A 25368-nucleotide genomic window follows, 5' to 3' on the forward strand; every position below is an offset into this window, starting at 1 on the left:
GTGGTAAGGTTCAATGGGACCAAATTGCTGATGGCATCGGTTCCACGCTTACACATCAACTAACGTAACTTAAACTAACTTACGCTGAGGACAACACACACACACCAATGCCTGAAGAAGGACTCCAACCTTCGACGGGAGGAGCCGTGCGAACCGTGAAAGGCGCGGCAGACCGCGCGGCTACCTCGCGTGGCTAACGACGTATAGCACAGCGGTGAACGTTCGCTGTGTTCCTTACTGATTCCCAATAGAGGGCACTCGTACAACCCACACCTACCTAACTTACCAACGTCAGCGACCTGCTCTTTATATGGTCTGCCTCGTTTCATCTGACTGCTCCTTATACTAAGTGACTATATCAGAATCCAGCAGTCGGAAAGTGGTATCCATTATCAGTTGAAGGGCGTCCATCTACGGGCTTCCAGAGGCAAGGGAAATTAGAATACCTATATTTCGCGTAATATTCTACCGAATTTAAAAATAAAAATTAACTGCTGTCGTAATCTTCTCATTAAGAGGTATATTCTTACGTTAAAACTTTAACACAACAAGACAAGCATGACAGAAATTCTATGTCTGTCGTGATGTAGCGTAGCTGACAGTGCGAAAATAACTGGAATTTATTCATCCTGTATTTGAGAGTGAAAGCACTTAGCAACTTGCAACCAACTTTACACATAAATTCAAGTCTTTACGAAACTTGTTCTCGCTGACACTCCGTTCAAAATGATGAAGGGAAAAAAGTGTATCTGTTTTGTTGTTCATGCAGTATAACTTCAGCAATAGACACGCCAAACACAGTTTGTACACAGTATCTAGACACACCACTGACTGTATCTGCAAAATTATATCATTGTACGACACATATTTCAGGACACATGTCGTCGCAAACATCGAGTTGCGTGAAAAAGTTGCTTTCGTTTAAAATGGTGCCCAAGTTATCTAGAGTATATTCAACCAGCGTTTCATAATAAGAGCCTAGCGACTTCCAACAAACTGTAAACATAATTTCAAATATTTTCTGAACTTTCTTCGGTTAAACGCTTAACGCCAAATATTTAAAGATTAACTCATCTGTAAAGTAGTCAGACCTTTAAAGGTGTTTTTACAAAACGGAGTTTTCAAGGGTTTATTGGTATATCCTATTGCACATAATTGTGTAGAGTGGATGTAACTTAGTTCTGTTAAACACTCCTCGTCAAGTATTGACGCGTATCAGTCAAAAATTCTTAGAGCCTATCGTATCTTGGGTAGAGATAGTGTGCTCGTACAGTATATTATACATATATCTTTAGCTAAAATAAACAGAATCCCCTCTTGCTAATATCCCAGATCATGTTAACGTAACAACAAAAAACGGTTCAAAAGGCTCTGAGCACTATGAGACCCCATAGTGCTGAGGTCAATAGTCCCCTAGAACTTAGAACTAGTTAAACCTAACTAACCTAAGGACATCACACACATCCATGCCCGAGGCAGTATTCGAACCTGCGACCTTAGCGGTCTCGCGGTTCCAGACTGCAGCCCTAGAACCGCACGGCCACTTCGGCCGGCTAACGTAACAACGTAAATAAGTCAACAGCTCATCTGAAGGTTTGTCATTAATTAAAAAAAAATTAAATATAAAGGTCCTAGTCAAACAGACAGCTAAATCACATTGCAAGTACAATAACTCTGTATCATTGATTCTTGGGTATGCATGTTAATGCCAATCATGATTAAAATATTTCCTATAAACAGCCTGCATTAGACGTTAATATACGAACAGAAATAATATATTAGATTACCTGAAGTTTGTTCTTGAAGTAATTTATTTATTTTATTTTGTGCTCTCGTGTTATCGCCAGTATGATGAAAATATTTGTCCTTATATCGACTATAATACATGTAAAAAAGAACAAATTACATCTCTGTGCAAAGTAGGCCTATGCCATTTCTTTTTGTCAACATCATTGTTACAAGCAACAGTTGTAAAGCGCATACTGAATGCTGGAAAAGTCTCGGTGTCAGAGTGTAAAGTAATATAGATTGTGTGGAAGTCTGTGTAGTGATATAACAACTGGACATCAAAATGGAGGCAGACAGATGGACACTAACCGAAAAAAGCCGCCTATAACTTTCGCAGTAGGTAAAAAACTAAATTTACTTCCATATCGACAGATAAGCAATAGTCATGGCGGTACATTAAAGCGTGTTACATCTTTTTGTCATAGAACCAGCACCCACCATTATGCTAGCTGTAATGATGTAACTTCCTGAAACCATCTGAAGATAAAGCTGAAAAGGTTCGGAAACCGGTTCATGGAATAAAACATAATTATTAAAAAAAGTTACATTTTGCAGTTTTGTATAACTTAAAGTCACGGTTCTAAAATATCCGAAATGGATAATATAGCAACACACAAATGTGTCTGTTACCCAGAATGATTTTTGTTTCACGTGAATGACGTTGACCTAATTCATATTGACTTTTTGCTGTTAGAGGCATACACTTGTAACTCTATTTGGCTGTTCTTTCATCCTGCTTATAGTCGAGAGTAACCAGCACTCCACAGGCAACTGCTACCTGCCCCTCTCGATCGAGGCCACGGAAGGGAACCTGCAGTTACAATTAGCTTCGACGCCCCAGGTGACCAATGTTTCGCCCAACAATCTTTCGAAGATAGGGTCGTAAATTGACATTGCCGTTAGGAAGCGCAATAATTTCACGGTCAGTGGCTCAAAGAGAGAACATCTGTTGTACCGTAAGGGTTGCCGCCTGCGTGGAACAAAAGAATTATATTTTCGAGACGATGTAGCAGGACGGCGAGCGCCGGTGTGAATGAACAACAGGTCATTACACGCTTGGGGAGCCATGGAGCCTCGCCTGCCTTGATCCGTCGCCAGCCGCCTGGCGCCAGCCATTGTGAGCCGCCCCAGCCAGTTCATCATTCCGCGACACCCTTCCCTGCTCCCGGCCTCATTCCTCCAGGGAGGGCGCGTTAATCCGGATTTGCACACAGCGTGCCGCGTCACGTATCTTCCAGTAGCGAGACTATCGAACATAGAAACGGACGAACGAGGAGCCCTTATCGAAGTTCCTGTTAGATCCTTTCAACCATTTTACTCCAGTTCTTCCGTCCACTTCGATCTCGGCTGGATGACAAATTATTACATTCGTTTCTACAGTTTAACAATGCCAGTGAACTTTTGTCTTCGCTTACGTTCAGAGACAATGTCTTCTAGTTCTTACCATTTGCACAGCATCGAGAGTAACGACCAAAAAATCAGGTCAGCCGATAATATGGGTGCAGATTCCGGATAATATATTTTTCAGCTACGGATTTTAAGGAACAACGTGACTAGAATGAGATTTTCACTCTGCAGCGGAGTATGCGCTGATACGAAACTTCCTGGCAGATTAAAACTGTGTGCCGGACCGAGACTCGAACTCGGGACCTTTGTCTTTCGCGGGCAAGTGCTCTATCAACTTTCTTTTTTTTTCTCGTTATTGATCGTTGTGTTTGGTCGTTGCGGACGTCGCAGGACATCCTGTTCAAGTTCGGTGGTTGATCCTTCCACTCAGTTTTTTTTTATTACAGAGGCCAACCGGCTCTCTGACAACTGAGCTACCCAAGCACGACTCACACCCCGTCCTCACTTCCTTTCTTTCAGGAGTGCTAGTTCTGCAAGGTTCGCAGGAGAGCTTCTGTAAAGTTTGGAAAGTAGGAGACGAGGTACTGGCAGAAGACTGTTTCCTCTTACATGAGGACAAAATTTCTGGACCGTGAAGAAATTTCTTTTTCTAAAGAACACTGCTGATGATCACCGGAATTTGTTTGTAGATAACGTACAAAGAGAGGACCTCAAGGCAGATTGCCAGATCTAGTATTCAAATGTAACTATATGGTTCCAGGGCCTTTTCAAGTCTCAAACATCTGCGATTCATGTATGCACACTGAAGCGATGAATGACAATTGATACTAAGACCGGGATTGTAGCCCAGGTTCACAAGACAGATGGGCTAAATACTACGTCACCCTGGTACAGTGGTTTTACACACTTGCACTGCCTGCCGTAGTGTGCCTGCCTCCTCAATCCAAATATCCACTGACACCTCAGCCCACTTCGTATTTCCCGACCAGCATTGCAGAGGCTCTCAAACCTTATTGCAATAGCGAGAGATCATACCTGAAACGCACACATATGTGCTTTCATCAAATGAAACTACACTCCTGGAAATGGAAAAAAGAACACATTGACACCGGTGTGTCAGACCCACCATACTTGCTCCGGACACTGCAAGAGGGCTGTACAAGCAATGATCATACGCACGGCACAGCGGACACACCAGGAACCGCGGTGTTGGCCGTCGAATGGCGCTAGCTGCGCAGCATTTGTGCACCGCCGCCGTCAGTGTCAGCCAGTTTGCCGTGGCATACGGAGCTCCATCGCAGTCTTTAACACTGGTAGCATGCCGCGACAGCGTGCACGTGAACCGTATGTGCAGTTGACGGACTTTGAGCGAGGGCGTATAGTGTGCATGCGGGAGGCCGGGTGGACGTACCGCCGAATTGCTCAACACGTGGGGCATGAGGTCTCCACAGTTCATCGATGTTGTCGCCAGTGGTCGGCGGAAGGTGCACGTGCCCGTCGACCTGGGACCGGACCGCAGCGACGCACGGATGCACGCCAAGACCGTAGGATCCTACGCAGTGCCGTAGGGGACCGCACCGCCACTTCCCAGCAAATTAGGGACACTGTTGCTCCTGGGGTATCGGCGAGGACCATTCGCAACCGTCTCCATGAAGCTGGGCTACGGTCCCGCACACCGTTAGGCCGTCTTCCGCTCACGCCCCAACATCGTGCAGCCCGCCTCCAGTGGTGTCGCGACAGGCGTGAATGGAGGGACGAATGGAGACGTGTCGTCTTCAGCGATGAGAGTCGCTTCTGCCTTGGTGCCAATGATGGTCGTATGCGTGTTTGGCGCCGTGCAGGTGAGCGCCACAATCAGGACTGCATACGACCGAGGCACACAGGGCCAACACCCGGCATCATGGTGTGGGGAGCGATCTCCTACACTGGCCGTACACCACTGGTGATCGTCGAGAGGACACTGAATAGTGCACGGTACATCCAAACCGTCATCGAACCCATCGTTCTACCATTCCTAGACCGGCAAGGGAACTTGCTGTTCCAACAGGACAATGCACGTCCGCATGTATCCCATGCCACCCAACGTGCTCTAGAAGGTGTAAGTCAACTACCCTGGCCAGCAAGATCTCCGGATCTGTCCCCCACTGAGCATGTTTGGGACTGGATGAAGCGTCGTCTCACGCGGTCTGCACGTCCAGCACGAACGCTGGTCCAACTGAGGCGCCAGGTGGAAATGGCATGGCAAGCCGTTCCACAGGACTACATCCAGCATCTCTACGATCGTCTCCATGGGAGAATAGCAGCCTGCATTGCTGCGAAAGGTGGATATACACTGTACTAGTGCCGACATTGTGCATGCTCTGTTGCCTATGTCTATGTGCCTGTGGTTCTGTCAGTGTGATCATGTGATGTATCTGACCCCAGGAATGTGTCAATAAAGTTTCACCTTCCTGGGACAATGAATTCACGGTGTTCTTATTTCTATTTCCAGGAGTGTATATGGTTCAGAAGACCTTTTCAAGTCTAAAACATCTGTGTATGTATGCACACAGAAGCAACGAATGAAAATTTATACCAAGGCTGGGATTCGAAACCGGGCGGGGCGTCATTGGGTATTCGGATTGAGGAGAGAAGCGTGCTGGGATAGTCCGTACAGCTGTGTAAAGTCACTGTGCCAGGGTGGTGGAGTGGTTAGCGCTTCTGCCTGGTGAGCACGAGACCCGGTTTTAAATCTGGGCCTTGGTACAATTTCTCATTCTTCGCGTCAGTCTGCATATATGAGTCCGATACTGACTAGTTACAAATGCGGACCGATCATTTGAAGAACTTAACTGTGCAATGGCTGTTGCAGAGAAACTCATATATTTCACAAATTTTCTGATAAGTATATGAAATTATCTAGGCAGAACATAATTTGACACATTTAAAAGAGACCATGCAATTGCCGTGGGATAAGAGCAGCGAAAACTTCAAAGGCTTAAAGAAAAGGAAGATTTTGATCTATCGTCCGGTCCATGTCGAGCTCATTAGAAATGGAGCATAAGCTCGGATTGTTTTAAGGACATGAAGGAAATAGGCCGTGCCCTGCCTACGGAATCATCCCAGCATTTGCTTGGAGCGAGTTAGGGAAATCACGGAAAACCTAAATCTTGATGGCTGGACGCGGATTTGAACCTTCGCCCTCCTTAATATGCGTCCAGTGTGCTAACTATTGTGCCACCTTGAAAAACCACACAGCTTTTGAATCAGTTCTAAGAGTTTCTCGAGTAAATACTCACCAACGTTGTGAAACTGAAATGCTTCCCCTCCCGTGCTGTCAAACCCTAATGTAACACAATATTTTAACTTTATGAAATAGGTACGTGCTGAAAATTTATATTCGCATAAAAACTATACATTCACTGCGACCTTGAATTGCTCACATGGACTTAGGCTATAGGGCTGAAGAGTTCGACCTCGTGTAGTGTTAGAGTAGAGTAATAACGTAATTCCTGTTTGCTTATACAGTAGTTAGAAGAGAGTCATGTAACTAAACACAAAGAATTTACAATAGTGTGAAAGCACACACAATTATAATAATATTTGGAAAAGTACGAGGTGCATTCAAGTTCTAAGGCCTCCGATTTTTTTTCTCCAGACTGGAAAGAGATAGAAACATGCGCATTGTTTTAAAATGAGGCCGCGTTCATTGTCAATACGTCCCAGAGATGGCAGCACTGTATGGCAGATGGAATTTTACCTCCAGCGGCGAGAATGAGAACTGTTTTAAATACTTAAAATGGCGACGTTTTCCTTACTTGAACAGCGTGCAATCATTCGTTTTCTGAAGTTGCGTGGTGTGAAACCAATTGAAATTCATCGACATTTGAAGGAGACATGTGGTGATGGAGTAATGGATGTGTCGAAAGTGCGTTCGTGGGTGCGACAGTTTAATGAAGGCAGAATATCGTGTGACAACAAACCGAAACAACCCTGGGCTCGCACAAGCCGGTCTGACGACATGATCGAGCAAGTGGAGAGAATTGTTTTGGGGGATCGCCGAAAGACTGTTGAACAGATCGCCTCCAGAGTTGGCATTTCTGTGGGTTCTGTGCACACAATCCTGCTTGACGATCTGAAAATGCGAAAAGTGTCATCCAGGTGGGTGCCACGAATGCTGACGGACGACCACACGGCTGCCGGTGTGGCATGTTGCCAAGCAATGTTGACGCGCAACGACAGCATGAATGGGACTTTCTTTTCGTTTGTTGTGACAATGGATGAGACGTGGATGCCATTTTTCAATCCAGAAACAAAGCACCAGTCAGCTCAATGGAAGCACACAGATTCACCGCCACCAAAAAATTTCGGGTAACCGCCAGTGCTGAAAAAATGATGGTGTCCATGTTCTGGGACAGCGAGGGCGTAATACTTACCCATTGCGTTCCAAAGGGCACTACGGTAACAGGTGCATCGTACGAAAATGTTTTGAAGAACAAATTCCTTCCTGCACTGCAACAAAAACGTCCGGGAAGGGCCGCGCGTGTGCTGTTTCACCAAGACAACGCACCCGCACATCGAGCTAACGTTACGCAACAGTTTCTTCGTGATAACAACTTTGAAGTGATCCCTCATGCTCCCTACTCACCTGACCTGGCTCCTAGTGACATTTGGCTTTTTCCAACAATGAAAGACACTCTCCGTGGCCGCACATCCACCAGCCGTGCTGCTATTTCCAGTAGTCAAAACAGACTCCTAAAGAAGCCTTCGCCGCTGCCATGGAATCATGGCGTAAGCGTTGTGAAAAATGTGTACGTCTGCAGGGCGATTACGTCAAGAAGTAACGCCAGTTTCATCGATTTCGGGTGAGTAGTTAATTAGAAAAAAAATCGGAGGCCTTAGAACTTGAATGCACCTCGTAATATCGTGGAGCGCAAAACATTTTGCGCGTAGAAACGGACCATCAGTGTCTTACAAACGTCATATTTAATTGTAGTAAGGTAATTTGCACTAGGCCCGCTCTGTGTGACGTGTTCTAATCATGTTTACTGTCGAATAGACAAACCTGCGGACCAATGTGGGAACTGGGACAGCTGCTTGGAATGTGATAGCTGAACCAAGTGAACGACGACTATAAACACGTACAGCGCAAAAAGGTGCAGCATGAAGATGGCTTAGGAAATTAATTCTCAGTAATTGCAATTGTGGAAAACTGGCAAGGATTATCGCCCAGGCGTGCAGAGCAAGTCTCGACAACACAGAGAAGCCCGAGAAAGGGCCCACTAATCCCCCTACTCGACTCCTCAACTTCCCTTTTTAGATAAAGGAGTGCGATTTCCGGCAAACAGGTGTGTCCGGCAATGTCACCTTATGCAGTTGGAGACATAGATGAAAACAGAAGTGTTGAATCTAGTGCCAAAAATGAAAGTTACTGAGAAGTTATGTTAGACATGTGGGATAACGAACATGAAAATACAGAATAATGTGCAGTACAAGGGGCCAGAGATTCCTCCTTATCGAAACAAAATTTAAATAGGAAGTGACTTTTGCACTGAATCATTTCAAAATTTACAATTTTACAAGTTACTCGAGAATAGTACGATCTAACTATTACAATCTGATAAATAACGTCGGCTTTCGTTCACTACCACAAACCCAAAATAAAAAGAAAACTAACGATATAGGAGTATTAAGCCAGAACAAAATTATACGGTGGAAAAATGGACAGAATATACTCTCTGAAGTGTGTTTCGCATTAAGCTTAAATATAGACATTGTCATACGGTCTGTGGGCTTCTGACTCGATTACTCCGACCGAAGCTTGTTTGATGATTTTTCTGACGTTTCGACAGCACGAGTAGCTCGCACAGTCAAAGCTTCACCCTCTGTTGTTGGTGGTGAAATGTGGTCGCGCTCGCAGCCGTAGATTACATATAAGCCCTTGGACGTTGGTGTACCAAGTACTTATAATCTGAGGCCGCGAGGTCGACTCCTGTCCGCCACCAACGATGCTGTTGAAGCTTTGACAATGCCAGCCACCCGTGCTGCCGAAATGTTGGCAGAAGAAACCGAGGCAGAAGCCCCCAGTCAGTTTGTCAACTGGAAACGAAATGGTTAGCAATTTTGTATTTTTCGTTATCAGTTATGACACATAAGACAATAATTTACATTTACATAAATTTTGTAATAAACATTTGTTAGAAATTTACCATTAGGTTAGAACTGTTTTCCTTATACAATACGGTTTACCGACTGGTTTCGGAGAACAGTCGAGTGAAATAGCGTCTGCTCCTTGTTGTGGGATTCGTGCATTGACGATAAGGGCAAGCTTATACAGTTACGGAGTTCTTGTGTCGTGCAGATAAAATTTGAGTAGTTAATGTGAGCCGACAGAGCACTTGCGTAGGGACGGACAACCACTTTCTACATAAACAAATTAAAATTCGAGTAGCACAATTTCAGATGTCTTGGCCGGGTGGGAATCTTCAAACTTCGTAGCGGCATAGGATAATGAATATTTTACAAGTATAAGACCCTCAAATTAGTTCCAACAATATCTCACAATAAGGGATAATTTGGTTTTATTGCTCATATGAGATACCAGGTTTGGGGCTGACAGCCTTGGCCTTGAGCCTCTGAGAAATGTCGGATCGTCAGATCCTAGGGAGACACACCAACAAAATGATACATCGTTTCGAACACTTCCCTCTCAGCATTAAATACGCACTCCTTAGCCAGATTGTCTATTTATATGTTCTTATGACTATAAGGAAATAATTAATGCATTAGCTCTCACAGTACAGGAACTGTTACGGTTCTATGAGAGAATTCCTAAATTTCAGTTATTCGAACTGAAATCACAGGGACAAAAAGTGCTCTCGGAGAATTTGGGAAATGATTGTAGTTTCACTGCGCATCTTAATCTTGAATTATACGTTTAATTGCTAAATCCTTCAGTGCAATCGTTATTCCTGAAGCTGACATCTCAAATAAATGGGCAGCGGTGTGGTATAAGACAGTCAGTTTAATGATGGGATGTTAAAGTATTCATCAACCCGGGAAAGCGCGCTGGAGCCCTTGAAGCGGGTCATTAGAGTCTGTGACTCATTCGATGTGCTCGCACGTCCCCTTGGGGACCTTTCCCCTTTGCTATCACCACAGAGACCCCCCCCCCCCCCCCCGGAATTATTCCTCCCGTTCCTTCTGGTGCAATTACGGCCCCTGCTGTGAATTTTTCTTCACCCTGTCGGCAGCCATCCTGCTGCGTAGCCATCATTTCGCCCCACGGAATTCATCTTCCAGGAGAGTCTCGCAAATAACAGTACTGCTGCAGTGTCATCAGATGTATAGCCCACGTCCTCTGCAGTATGCTCGGTATAAATGCTGGAAAATGGCAGATATATACTAGAAATATTAGAAGAACTCGTTAAAAGCTCCACGCCAGCAATACTGATCGTCCTAGCTCTCATAACTTAGTAAGAGTCCACCTCATTTTGTTTTTTATTTCACTTTAACGTAGCAGCACTGTATTTATTCTAAAACTTAAATTTCATGACATTTATAAGCCACGAAAAAGTCATATTATTTAATTTTTTCCTCAAATAAGGAAATCTGTTCGATAGCCTGCATTTTCACTCATTTAAGTCCAATATAGACTATTGTCAAGTACGAGGGACGTTCAGTAAGTAAAGCATTACATATTTTTTTTCGCCTAATTTCGGTTGCAAAAATTCGGAATTTTTTTGTGGGACATTGCGCTTCGGCTCTTATAGGTTCATTAAGTTCCGATAGATGACGACGCTGTACATAGCTTTCAAAAATGGTGTCTGTAGCAGATGTGCGTTCCAAGCAGAGAGCTGTCATTGAGTTTCTTTTCGCAGAAAACCAGACCATCGCTGATTTTCGCAGACGCTTGCAGAAGGTTACGGAGACCGTGCAGTGAACAAAAGCACGGTGGGTCGTTTGGCGAGGGCATCTGTCATCATCGCAACAAGGTCGTGCAAACCATTTCGATCACCCGCGGACCGGCTGGCCGCACAAAGATGTGTTCTTCCTCATCTCGCACCATTCGACTTCCATCGGTTTGGTCCAGTGAAGGATGCTCTCCACGGGAAGCAGCATGTTAACCTTCCAGTAAGGTGTAGTAAGGCTATCGTATTAAACGGAGGTTTTGTTGAAAAATAGGGTTTTGTCACCATAACAATGAGAAATAATATTAAGTATTGGAATCCTGAATAAAACAAACCTGTTTTCAGAAAAAGTAATGTGGTGCATTATTTACTGAAATACCATCGTACTTTCCAAACCCTACTATATACACTGTCGTTCAAAACTTAAGAACGAAAATAAATTTCGCATGATGTGTCACAGCTACTTAACATAGCTCCATGAAACATGAAACACACATGCGAACAGCTAGTACAGAATGGTACAGAAAGGAACGGAAAGAAATACGCAATGAGACCAGCAGCAATGACACTTTTATTTAAAGACAATAATTACACTGAAGTCACCGCGATTTTTATCGTCCCCTTGGCATGACAAAACGCGGGACATGATTATTAATACAGTCTGTGACATCTCGGATGGCAAAGCATGCTCTGAAACATGTTGCCATGCTGTCCACAGGTCTGGTAAGAAATTTTTTCGTCAGGGCGTTCAGTTCCTTAACCAGTGCGTTTGAAAACTGTTGGAGGGTCGTTTGTGCGTGTCGACATGGTTCAGAACGCCTTCCCAACGCATTTCATATGTGTGCGATGGGCCTTAAGTCAGGAGACGGGGTCCATTCGTCGAATACCCTCTCGTTCCAAGAGCTGCTCCGCCAGCAGTGTTCGGTGCGGTCGCGCATTTTCATCCTTAAAAATGAAGTCAGGCCTAGCGCAACCCTCAAAAGACACACAATGGCAACGAGTACAGTGTCGCAATAACGTTGGTCATTGGGTATGCCATGTTCAAAGAGATCAGTGCGGCATGCAACATTAATAGGTCCCACGCATCATGACACTTGGACAACCAAAACGATAATGTTCGACATCGTTCCTGGGCACACTGTTCCTACTTTTCGCCTGTAAGGGTACGCAATGCTCGACTGGACCAGCGGCCCACATGGAGACCACAATGACACCCCATTGAAAGTCCCTAAGGTGCTGAAAGTGCTGCCTCTCACGAATCAGTCAACACCTGACCCTGTTCAGCCTCTCTAACGTGCCTGGTAACAACACAAAACACGAACAACACTAACATACGCTGGTGGCCGTTCTACCTGTCACAAAGAATGGCTACTCTAATTATTTTCATAGCCGCCAAGGGTATGTACTTCTCTTCTAGCTGCTTAATTTATTTGTTGGGTAGTGTAAGTTTAATAATTTTCACTGACTGGACGAAAGTAATGAGAAGGCACTTGATGTGATTTTGGTTACCATCTGCGGAAGCTAATGCGGCGCATTTTTTTCCGTGCATTCATGGTATAAAAGAGTTTCTGACGCCCACATTTCAACTGGAGGCAATTACGATTTACAGAGGGCTGTCGATCTTTGTGCATACTGCACTGCGGAGGTAACTAATTTCCGTTCGTCAGACGCTTTTGGTCGACTTTGTGGCTGATTACACGTGTTCCAACACCGTCTCTGTGAAAATGAAAATGAATCGTATGCACTGTTGACCACGGGCACCCGAAGTCTTATGTAATCTACAGTATACTATGACCCACTCATCGTGTACCGATTATCATCCCACGTTCAATGTCGGTTGTCTGCCGGCGTACTGCCATGGTAATAACTGTAGCTACCTGTCTGTGGCAGGTTGCCCAGATATCGTATCAACATTCACGTCATTCGCCGCATCCAGCCACAACATTTGGACGTCATGTACAGCACATCTTCAAATGGGGCGACCTTTCCCGTGGCTTTTTATTATAGTTTAGGTCAACTGAAAAGTATGCTATGGTATCAGTAGTTCGGTCGTGTTGTGCTAACACATGTGGAGTACGCTACCAGTGAAACCCAGTTAACTATAATTTACTTTGTACTGTTCAAATACAGCTGACCCCCACATCTCCTTAAATTCTTTCCTTATTTGCCGACACAACTTTGCAGGTAACCAGTTTCGACCGTTTTGAGCAGTCCTCCTATACGGCATCTGGATTTGAAAATGGCACTATGTTAAAATGATATGGTCGAAACAGGTCGTCTGTAAATATTAATGTGATTGTGTCGGATAAGGAATCATTTTAAGCATTTTAGCAATCACAGACGATTTAAAAATAGTGTCGTACCTCATCAGTACCTCCTCCTTTGTGACGTGTCGTACAGGGGACACATCCGCCACACCGAATAGAGCACGTAAAACAAAATCAACGTAGGAGATGAGATATCGGTACTGGCAGAAGTATAGCAATGAGGCGTGAGTCTTGGGTCGTCCCTGGACATATCTGTCGGTAGAGCAGTTGCCTGCGAAGAGCAAACGTCTCAGTTTTGAGTACCGGTCCGTCACACACTTTTAATGCCAGAAAAGTTTCAACATTGCCTTTATTAAAGTTACCACAAACAATTGAAAATAAATATCCACAGTTAACTTTGTAGAGACATTATTCCTATCCTTATCTACCCTAAAACGTCTAGACCATGAATTGTTTCCTAACTGGCAAAGAAAGTAAATCGTACACAATGTCGTAATAATTTTGTATAATGCAACACCTATCCTGCGTCTGCCGGCCGAGCGTCTTCTGCTTCCGCCGGCTGCGAATCCTAAGGGGCAAGTATCATGTGGCCAGCTCGAACATCGAATGTTTATGTCAAGCAATAATGGACCGTTGCCTCCCCTCACGTCACTTTTGCTTTTAATGCAAGTTCTGTGTGGTATATAAAAATCGGTTAACGTTCCCAGATGATCTGATGAGACACCGACTTTCTTCGCCTATTTGTCCTGAATTTAGGAAACACTTTTCCATAAACAGGCGATACACGATTTGAATGCAGCGTTGTGGTTCGTTGACTCAGTTTTTGGTGGACTCTTTGTGTTTGTAGGTGCACAGGGCCTTTTGGACCGTTGGTAGTCACGGCAGAGCGGCCAACTATTTTGCCTGCCACCAGCCCATCGGCGGCACCCCCATCTCCCGCTTCATATCCTTGGCTTACATGCGGATACAATTTTTGAGTTAACTACAGCATGCGACATTTATCTCTCTTTATCTTAGTTACGTGTTTCGTTCGATTGCAAATGACATTTTACGATGGTTGTCTAGAAATTAAGCTTTGCTGTGGCCTCGTTTTGTGTTCGTTTTGATTTGGTGCACTAGAATAGACAGAAAGTGTTTTGTTCACTCATTAATTAAAATTTCCGGGCTGAATTGCCGTGGTCCATATATAAAACTGCTTCTCCGTTCTGACGTTTCGTTGCCTACTGGGGGCAACATCTTCTGAGGTGAGTCGCCTCACCTCAAAAGATGTTGCCCGCAGTGGGTAACGAAACGTCAGGAAGGAGAAGCAGTTTTATATATGGACCACGGCAATTCAGCCCGGAAATTTTAATTAAAGAAGACGCCGGCCGTGAAAGCTTACATGGTTTTTTGTTCACTATTTGGTAAATTTTACTACATATTTAGCTTTTTTGACCTCTGGCAAAGCATTCATAGAAAGGGTTTAATATTTTGAAACGAGAAGCACGTTGGAAACTTGCATGCCGTATGATTCTGCGCAACGAAATCGCTCTGTGTTTTGTTATGGATTTTAAAATCAACAGATTTGTGGGCGTGCACTATGTAAGTGCTGTTCCAAGCATTATAAAATACTTTACAGCAAATGATTCTCTTTTTAATGGCAGCACACACAATAAACATTTACAAAGCGTGGTCAATCTTCATATGAGTAACATAAACAGTATTTTCAAAGATTCTGTAGTGGTAAAGATGTTAGGTTACCGATGCTGTGAGAGTGTGTGGGCGTAGTAAAATACGTCTCAGCTAGTGCAATGGAATTAATTCTTTGCTAATGCAATGGAATTAATTAAAAAGCTAAACGATAAGTTAACTTATTTATAATAAATTCTAATATGATGAATAGTTAGGATTACACTTAAAAAGGTTATATGTAAGTAATACCAAACGCTGTGTGCAGTACCTGCATCAAACTATGAGTATCATTTAAAGGTGGATTTGATAACTAAGTTATAAGCAATGTATGCTGCTTTCAGACACGATGGGAAAAAATATTTTTATGACACTACTTTTAAATTATTGTGGCTATTTTAAACGTTGGGGAAATTGCATTGATTTAAGCAATGAAATGATTTCCCGGAAATTATTTAGGAAGGAGGTGTTGAGCGACTCTGTTTATTCATTCATAGTGAGATCAGGGAAAGTGTTCTTATGCTTACGAACGTCAACCGCCTACAGAAGACAAACCCGAAACCGGTCATAATTTGATTCAAATAATTATTTTTAAACCATACTTGTAGCTAGTTGTCGTTTTAGTTATAAGCCTTACTGTATTACAGCCACGGTCCTCAAAAAGTGAATTTTTGATAAAATTGCTTTAAGCTCCCTACTTGTCTTAAGTAAACTCAACAGAGCTATAAAGTAACAATCAGTGCTGCAGCTATGGCTGAAATTGGCAGCTTTTATTCTTTTTCCTGTCGGCTACAAGTTTAGGTCAGTGATAAAGTTTCTTAACGTACGAATTGTAGCGCTAATAGAAATGTCTCGTCAGCTGTGTCAGTTGTAATGGCCGAAAGCCCTGAGCTAACACATGCTGCAGCACCGGTGTAGGCATTTTTCTGAAGATCACCAAAGGATCCAAACTGAAAAGGGCCGTAGGTGATAGTCCCTTCAGGACGACCTTGTGGATCTGGTATGACAGTGCATCATGAAGAACCATCGCTCCACGATTATGGATCTCAGTAGGCATTTTCCACCAATATCCAGACCCTCGCTTTATGCAATTGATACTAAGCACCTGGTGTCGTAAGAAAGTATTTGTCAGTTGGGTACTGAAACACCTGTACTACGAATGAAGAATGAATCATTTACGAGCAGCACTGACATTTCTGCAGCCGTACAATGACGGAGTTAGTTCCTCGATATGATTGTCACAAGCCATAAGACATTGGTTGCTCTCTTTACCCGCAAACCAAGCAGCAGTCGTTACATTTTTACAAAGAGAAAGCGCCAAAGACGCTTGCCACACCCTAGTTCCAGTCTGAGGCAGCATACTTCTGCGATACAGTAATAAAGAGGTATCCCACGCTATGGCACATGTCTCAGTTTTGGCAGTATATTCTCTGAGTTGACTAAAGTCGTGGGACAGTGATGTGCACATATACATATGGCGGCAGTATCGCGTGCACAAGATATAAAAGCTGTCTTTTGAGCTCATCTGATCCATGACGTGATTAGGGCCGCATGATGGGAATTAACAGATTTTGAACGAGGAATGGTAGTCGCAGCTAGACGCATGGGACACTTCATTTCGGAAATCATTACGGAATTCAGTATCACGAGATCCACAGAGTCAAGAGTGTTCTGAGAATACCAAATTTCAGGCACTGCTTCTCACTACGGACAACGCAATGGCCGACAGCCTTCACATAACGACTGAGAGAGCGGCGTTTGGTCGAGTTGTGAATGCTAACAGATAAACACAGAAATCAATGTGGGAGGTATGACGAACGTATCCGTTATGACAGTGCCGCTCAATTCGGCGTGCATGGGCTATAGAAAATGAACAGCGACGCGAGAGTCTTTGCTAACAGCACGTCATCGCCTTCAGCGCCTCTCCTAGGCTTCCGACCATGTCGGTTGGACCCAAGACGGCAAGAAGACCGTGGCCTGGTCAGATGAGTCCCAATTACAGTTGGTAAGAGCTGGTGGTAGGGTTGTTTCCTACCCCACGAACCCATGAATCTAAGCTGTCAAAAAGCAGCTTGCAAGCTGGTGATGGCTCAGTAATGGTGTGGGCTGTCTTTACATGTTTAACACCCCACATGTCACTTATCTGGTTTTGGCGTGTGTTCACCCCAACTAATTGACTAACAGATCAACGGAGAGTGAAAAACTGGCGCAATATCAGATAAAGCAAAGAAAGTAATAAGGCCCTGTGACTCCTGATTGAACTGTGGTGGCAGTGTTGACATTAACTGATTCAGAATTGATCCCTTTTAATTAAAATGGGTGCACATTGATGTTATATTCAGCTATTGAACACAAGATGCAAATGTTGAACATAAAATTAATTAAGGAAGTGACTTAGGATGTCAACTATTACATTGAAAACAGATGCAGTCGATTAGCGCAAATTTATTTTAACTCACGACCTTCGATCATCACATTACATGACTCTCCTAACAGGCAATGGGAATAAATTGCATTTACATGGAGTCAAGTGCGATAAATCAAAATTAATTCCTATCGACTGACCCAGGCGTAATGCAAAGTGCGAGAAGAATTCTACAATACACGGCCCATGAAACCCTCATGGAAACTTCGCCAACGTGATCCAACAAATTAATCAGTAGCCTAACTCAAGCTGGAGTGGGCGCAATATCACCGAATTCAGCGTGGCGGGCCGACGCCACTGTGCGGATGTCGGCCAGCCTCGTGGTGCGGCAAGGCTGCGCTTGTCTATTCACTCCTAGCTATCTTGCTCAGTACATAGCTGAACAAAAACTTTCTATCTCCAAGCTCAATAGTTCCATTTGCTAAGTCATAAACTGCCGAAATGCTCACTCTCTCTCAGGCAAGCTGAGTAAAGAACGCTACATCCGCACTCTAGGCAAGCTGGGAATGGACAACCTCTACAGAGACTTCAGCCAGTCCGCTCTTTGCCTCGGTTTCCCCTCCAGCAAAATCACTTGCACCAATTGCAGCGCAAGTCATGTTAATTATGCGCCACTTCCCAGCGCCGACCAATGCCTGCTCTGGGAAGTGAACAAATTCCCACAAAATATCCCTTCCTCTCAACGTCAGCTATTTACCTCCTCCCAGGCCACCCATCAAGGTTAGCATCTGCATAAAACACCGATTTTTCCTAAATTCTGACTCCCAGGACAGTACTTGAAATTCCTTGGTCCTACGTTCCCATCGGAGGCCGGCGTATTTCATTCTGCCACTCTTCACCTGACTTACTTAAGACTCTGCAGACCGTCAATTCAGGGTGAAGTTGCTATAGTCACGAACACACATATTCCGGCCTCTGTTGACCGCTGAACCATAGCTTTGCGCGGCTTTCGTGCATGTTTCACTGAAAAGGGGACGATGAACATTTATCGACAGGCATATAAATTCTCTGTCTGCTTCCTGGTACACCAGCACGGGGTAAACCACACCCTCACTGTCACTCATCTTTAGGGCAGCTGGAGGCCATGCCCCATTACCGCTTTCTCAGAGTTAGAGCCGCCCTAAGCTGCCTATTGTCGCTTCCCCAGCCGCCTGCCGCCACCCGGCTGTGGTCAACTCTGAATACTTCCCTGGGATAAACTAGCCTCCAGTAAATTGACGCATTTCCACAAAGTTTTCATGTCACGTGAAATACTTTAAAACCATCACCCAACATTAATTATTCGAATATGTCCATACTGTACCCTCTACAAGATGCATTGTGCCGTGGCAGTCATTTTTGCTGCCCTACTGTTCGCTCAACGTGAGTTAGGTGATCTTTAATGACTTCATGTAAGGGGCATAGTTCTTGCCATCTGCCAGCCAGAGTGGCCGAGCAGTTCTAGGCGCTTCAGTCTAGAACCACGCGACCGCTACGGTCGCAGGTTCGAATCCTGCCTTGGGCATGGATGTGTGTGATGTCCTTAGTTAGGTTTAAGTAGTTCTAAGTTCTAGGGGACGGATGACCTCAGATGTTAAGTCCCATAGTGCTCAGAGCAATTTTTTTCTTGCTATCTTACACATGGAATGGACTGCGTCCTTTGGTCCAACTGAACCGATCACTGACTGGAAGTGGTCATACATATAGACCTATTTCCCAAACAAAAAGGGAATTTTTACGGGTGACAGTGCGCCATGTCACCGTGCCACAGTCTCTCTGATTGGTTTGAAGAAGTTTCTGGATAATTCGAGCGAAATACTTGGCTATCCAGATCACCCGAAATAAGTCCCATTGATTATTTCTGGGACATAATTGGGGGGTTCGTTCGAGCACAAAATCCTGCACAGGCAACAGTTCCACAATTATAGACGTATTTGCAGCAACATGGCTCAATATTTCTGCAGGTTATTTCCAACGACTTGGTAAGTCCATGTCACGCCGGGTGAAAGAAGATCCGACACCTTATTAGGAGGTATATCATGACTCTTGTCACCTATATGTGTTGCCATTACACTATATCATGTAACTACGTCTTATTTTTTAAACAGTGAAACATAATTTCTGGATTATGGCTGTAATTCTGGAGGTAAAGTACACATTTAAGTCAGCAGATGAGAGAAAGCGCGGCTGTGGTCTTCTGCCGGCAGCTTCGACGCGCGCGGGAAGAAGAGCCTGGAGCAGGGGAAGCACTGGACGGACGCGCAGGCGCTGGGCGGCCGCGCAAAGTTCCAGCCGCGCGAGTCGCCCGCCAAGCTGGCCGTGGAGAACGTGCGGGACGCGGACGCCGGGGTCTACCGCTGCCGCGTCGACTTCCGCAAGTCCCCCACCCGCAACTCCAAGGTCAACCTCGACATCATCAGTGAGTACACACACACTGCCTTCCGACTCAGTCCAGTCGCTCTCTGCCGTGCATCCGCTCAGCAGAAACATTTTCTTCTGTCGTAAAGAGTGAGGCGATGTTCAACGCAGTAAACGTGTTGCCACTGTTACAAATTACGACAATCGGTAATGTCCAAAGACCTTAGTCTGGTAGGGAGAAACTTCTTTTTGTCATCATTCTTCTGGGTGGTTTCATGCGACCTGCTAGGACGCCCTCTTCTGTGCCATCTACTACATCTCAGAGCAGCAGTTATATGGGGATTATTTGTTGGAGATATTCAGATCTCTCTGTTCCCGTACAGATTTCACCATCTACAGCTTCCTCTAGCATAACATGAGCCTATCTCTGACGTCTTAACACATGTCGGTCGTATGATTCTTTCTCTTCTTCTTGCCAGTTTTTTCCACATATTCCTTTCCTCGCCGATTCTCTGGAGAACCTACCTTTAACACCCACCCCCTTCCCCACTAATTTACAACATTCTTCCATAGCATCACATCTCAAACGCGTCCATTATCTCATTCAGCGAGATGACGCAGTAGGTAGCACAATGGACGCGCATTCGAGAGGATGGAGGTTCACACCCGCGTCCGGTCATCCACATTTAGATTTCCCGTGATTTCCCTAAATCGCTGCAGGTAAATACCGGGATGGTTCCTGTGAGTGGGAAAGGCCGATTTCTTCCCACATCCTTGACACAACCTGAGCTCGTGCTCCGTCTCTAATGACCTCGATGTCGACGGGACCTTACACGCAATCTTACTCCCGTCGATTACCTCCTTTTTCGGTTTTCACATATTTCATGACACGCTTCGATACAATGATGTACTTCAACGAATTGTTGTGAGAAATCTCTTCTTCAAATTAAGACGCTTTCCAATGCTAGTAGACTTCTGTTGGCTATGAATGCCCTCTTTGTCTTAGTCAGCTTTTTATGTCCTCATACCTTCATTCGTCATGTGTTATTTTCTTTTCAAGATAGAATTCATTCACATCGTCCAATTGTGCTCCCCAGTTTTGATGCCAAGTTCAGCGCTAATATCATTCCAAATAATTCTCATTAAAACAAAAACAGTGATCAATCTGAATATGGTTTTGAACAAAGTGCTTTACTAGGCATGATCCTTTAGGAGGTGGCGTGCCGTTGCTTTCCTCCGACCTTTGAACTAAGTAATGTAATCAGATATAGGAGGACCTACGATCTGAGTGGGATTCCGATCCATGGAGCAAAACAGCGTGTTTCAAATCAAGAAAGATTCCTAGAAGTGAAAGAATTAGTAAATGACAGAAAAAAATCTTTGAATCCGTGGGAGATCGATCTGGACGCCTCTGAATTTGTAGTCTGGCCCTTTACTACCGAGTCACACTTTTTCTGCCTTTGTCCTACTTACTCTCAAATCATATTATGTGCCCATTAGACTGTTCATTCTGTTCAGCAAGTCCGGGGAAACCTTCTTACCTTAAGTTAGGATAGCAGTTGGTAACCGCGTACTGAACAATTTTACATGAGTATTTACGTCATTTCCAGACTACTATTCGGAGTATTAAGTTTTTTGGACGGTTACAACTTCTAAGTAAAGACGGCAGGAGCTTTTAATGGTTAAATTCGCCTGGGCAGTAAATCAGGTGTTGAAATATGAACACATGGAGATGTAAAACGGTAAGTCTGTACTGGTCTGCAATAAAAAACGGTGGTTCCCATTGAAGATTTCAAAGTTTCCCCTTGCCACCCACGCAAGAGGTGCTTAGTGGTGCTATTACCACCGTGCGGAAAACATCTGTAGCAAACCATACGACGTGTCTGTGGGAAAACTGCTGAAAGCCTAGAAAAAAACAACCAACACACTGAGGCTTTGTTCATATTAAGGTACTCATAAAAAAATTTCCATTCATACCTGTTACACCTTGTATATATACACTCTAAGGCAAAAGGAAGGGCACACCCCTAAAGACTTATCCCAATGGCACGGAAGTCAGTAGATGTGATGTACATGTAGAGACAAGTAAATGATTAAATTTCGGAAAAATTGGACGACTTATTCAAAGGAAAGAGGCTTCACAAATTGAGCAAGTAAATAGCACGTTGAAACATGACTTTCTCCTGGTGTATACAATTTTCAAATAACTTCCGGGAATTCTGCCAGGTAACACTTTCAGCGACCGCCGATATTTCGGCGGGAGGACACCGCGCCATTTTCAAGGCAAACTGCAACGGACAGACGATGTACATGCAAATTTAAAACGTCGGTTCTCGGACTTTTGCAGGAAAGATATCACACACACTGAACACTAGTGTCACCAAAAATGACCAATGTCAGAGATATCAATAGACTACGAACTCGCATGTGAGTTAGCATTGACTCTGGCCCTCCGTTTTTTTTTATGATAATTCTGAGTCGACACCTATATCTACTGCCTTTTTGCTTTACGCAGGAAACACTTCCAACAAGATCGGTCGTATTTTACGGAAATACGTTCTGAAATGTGTTTTCCGAACTCCATTTAAAATTAGAGTGCTTTTGAGTTATGTTAACGTTGATCTCGGTCTGTGTAAGGGGGGTGTATATCGCATTCCTTGTAGCTGCGGCATGGCATATATTGGTCATACTGTCAGGACCGTGGAGGACCGATGTACTGAGCATAAAAGGCACACACGATTACAGCTGCCAAGTAGATCTGCTATTGGCGAACATTACTTGGATACTGGTCACCCCATGTTATATAATAACACCGAGATATTAGCATGCACGTCCAGCTATTGGGATAGTGTTATTAAGGACGCAATTGAGATTAAATTAGCGAACAACTTCGTTAACAGGGATGGAGGTTTTTGCTTAAATTCTGTTTGGAACCCGGCTCCCTCCCTTGTCAAAAACTGAAGGACAGAGTCAATGCTACCTCAACTGCGAGTTCGTACTCCATCGATATCTCTGACTTTGGTCATCTTTGGTGGCATTAGTGTTCAGTGTGCGTGTTATCTTGCCTACATCAGTCCGAGAACCGAGGTTTTAAATTTGCATGTACTAAGCCTGTCCGTTGCAGTTTGCCTTGAAAATGGCGGGTGTTCTCACGCCGAAGTATCGGCTGCTGTTGAAAGTGTTACCTGGCTGAATTCCCTGAAGTTATTTGAAAGAACACGTTGTTCCCCCTCGGCCTGGAATCTCATTAACTGAAGTAGAATTGTCTTCAGTGATCGGTCCCGCTTTGAACTGAGCCCCAACGACCAGCGAAGTCGTGTCTAGAGAAGCCCTGGAAAGCGGTGGGATACCAACTCGACTGTCGTACGCCATACGGTCCGACAACCAGGAGTGATGGTCTGGGGTGCCATTTCTTTCCACAGCAGGACCCCTTTTGTTGTCAACCGCGGCACTCGTATAGCAGAGCGGTCCGTCAATGATACTCTACGCCCCGTTTTACTGCCCTTCATGGCAAGTGTCCTAGACCTACATTTCAATGAGTTAATGCCCACCATCACACGTCGAATTTCTACTGCTTGTCTTCGCGTTTGCCAAACTGTACTGTGGCCAGCAAGGTCGCCGGATCTCTCCTAAAATGGGAACGTTTGGAGCATTATGGACCGGGCCGTCCAACAGGCTCCTGATTTTGACGATCTGAAGAGCCAGCTGGAAAGAACTTCGCTCTATATCCATTAGGAGGACATCGAATAAGTACATCAGAAAGCGTTAAGTCGAATAACTGCTTGCATAAGCTGCGCAGGTGGATCAAAGCTTTATTCACTTCCTGAACTTGTGAAGCTCGTTTTGTTGAACAAATCATTCAATTTTTCTGAATCTGTATTAATTTATTTATTTGTACATGTACATCTCATCTAACTATTTCCGTCCCATTCGGATAATTCCTTCGTAGTGCGTCATTTAACTGAACACAATAAAACTTCTCGAAAACTACACATCGAATGAAAAGGAAGTTATAATTCCAATTTGATTGTCTTGGAGAGGAACATCCAATGATACCACACTCGACACGCCACCCCACCCCGTACTTGGGTGGCGAGGGGAAACTTTGAAATCTTCAATGGGAACCCCATTTTTTTAATCGCAGACTGCGATTCTATGGAAAAATCTACATACGTTTTATCTGAATCATTTTCTTCGTTTCGCCAAAGCAATAGAAACGGGAACACAATAGTGATTTACAACACGCTACTCAATCGCCCTTGAATATACAGTGGCTCGTGGGACCCCACCGCTATGCTGCGAGGATACGACAGGCCAGAATTTCATAACTTCTAATTGGAAACGCCATTCGCAACGTTGTATTCCTCTGAGATATCGAACAGGGGACTACTCGTCTCGCCATCGTGGCCGTGTAGCGAACTACGACGTGTCACAATAGGCAGGACACCTATCGTGAAAATATAGAACAGAGAGCTGCTCCAAACATTACAATACTTGCGCACTGTTTGTTGCCTGCGCACCTGTCTGAACAGACGTGCAACTGGACAATGAATGTAGCAACCACTGAAGAAACAGTTGAAATGATCGTGATTTACGGAGAATGTAGAAGAAATGTTGAGGCTGTTGTTGCCATGTGTGTCGAGCGTTTTTCAGAGAAATCTCGCTCTCGTTCGTCCTTTTACAAGATTGTAAAGACCGTTATATCTGGTGGCAACAGAACGGCGAGAGAAAACAAAACAGACGTGTTACTGCAGAAGCTAATGAAATATCTATACCAGCGGCAATGCATCACAACCCATGGATAAGTGCCTGCCAATTCTTCAGCGACTCCGGAATGTTTGTAAATCGTACTATCACAATACTGCATCGTTGTAAGTACCATCCATATCACGTGTCACTGCATTAAGAACTTCATTGCGCCGATTTCCATAACCGAATAGTGTTTTGCGAATGCGCATGTCAACAAATGCAAACGATCCCAGTATGCTTTGTCGAGACACTGTTTTCTGATGAGTCTACATTCACAAACCATGATAGCGTTAACAGGAATAACACGCATTACTGCAGTCTAGAAAATCCCCACTGGTTACGGAAAGTTGACCATCAACGTCCTTGGTCTGTTAACGTAAGGCGTGACAGCATGGGAAACAAACTCACTGGTTCGTATTTTATCGACGGCAAGTATAATGGACGCAAATATCGAACGATTTTGGAACAGGAACAATCGGTACTACTGCAGGAGATTGCCCTGGACGTTCCAGATCGTAAATGGTTTCAGCATAACCGTTGCCCAGCGCGTTATACAATTGAAGCACGGGAGACCGTATTTACACTGGTTGGTGGATCGGCACAGGTGGCCCTATTAATTATCCCGCTAGGTCACCGGATTTGACGTCGCCAGATTTCTTTCTATGGTGATATTTAAAAGATAAGGTGTACCAGCAAGTGGCAGAAGACATGATCGATCGCATGAGAAATACCTGTGCTGACATTTCCGCAGATATGCTTCTGCCCCGTGTATGGTCATTTGAAAAGCAGATCACTAATTGTATTGAAGCTGCCAGTAATAAATTTAAAACCTTACTATAACTGGAAAGATACAGTAGCGTTCACCACGAGCCACAGTCACAGTGTCGCTTCCAGCAGT

General features: G+C 44.3%; 1 protein-coding gene across 3 annotated transcripts in view; it reads left to right on the forward strand.

Moving 5' to 3' along the window:
• The window catches only part of LOC126187919 (nephrin-like), a 687362-nt gene that overhangs the window by 412845 nt on the left and 249149 nt on the right, over positions 1 to 25368 (forward strand). For all 3 annotated transcript variants that reach the window (XM_049929278.1, XM_049929279.1, XM_049929280.1), the window contains exon 3: positions 19571 to 19782. In XM_049929278.1, the coding sequence (XP_049785235.1) occupies positions 19571 to 19782 (212 nt within the window). The remainder of the gene's footprint in view (positions 1 to 19570; positions 19783 to 25368) is intronic.

Source organism: Schistocerca cancellata, chromosome 5 (assembly GCF_023864275.1).
Source record: "Schistocerca cancellata isolate TAMUIC-IGC-003103 chromosome 5, iqSchCanc2.1, whole genome shotgun sequence".
Lineage (NCBI taxonomy): Eukaryota > Metazoa > Arthropoda > Insecta > Orthoptera > Acrididae > Schistocerca > Schistocerca cancellata.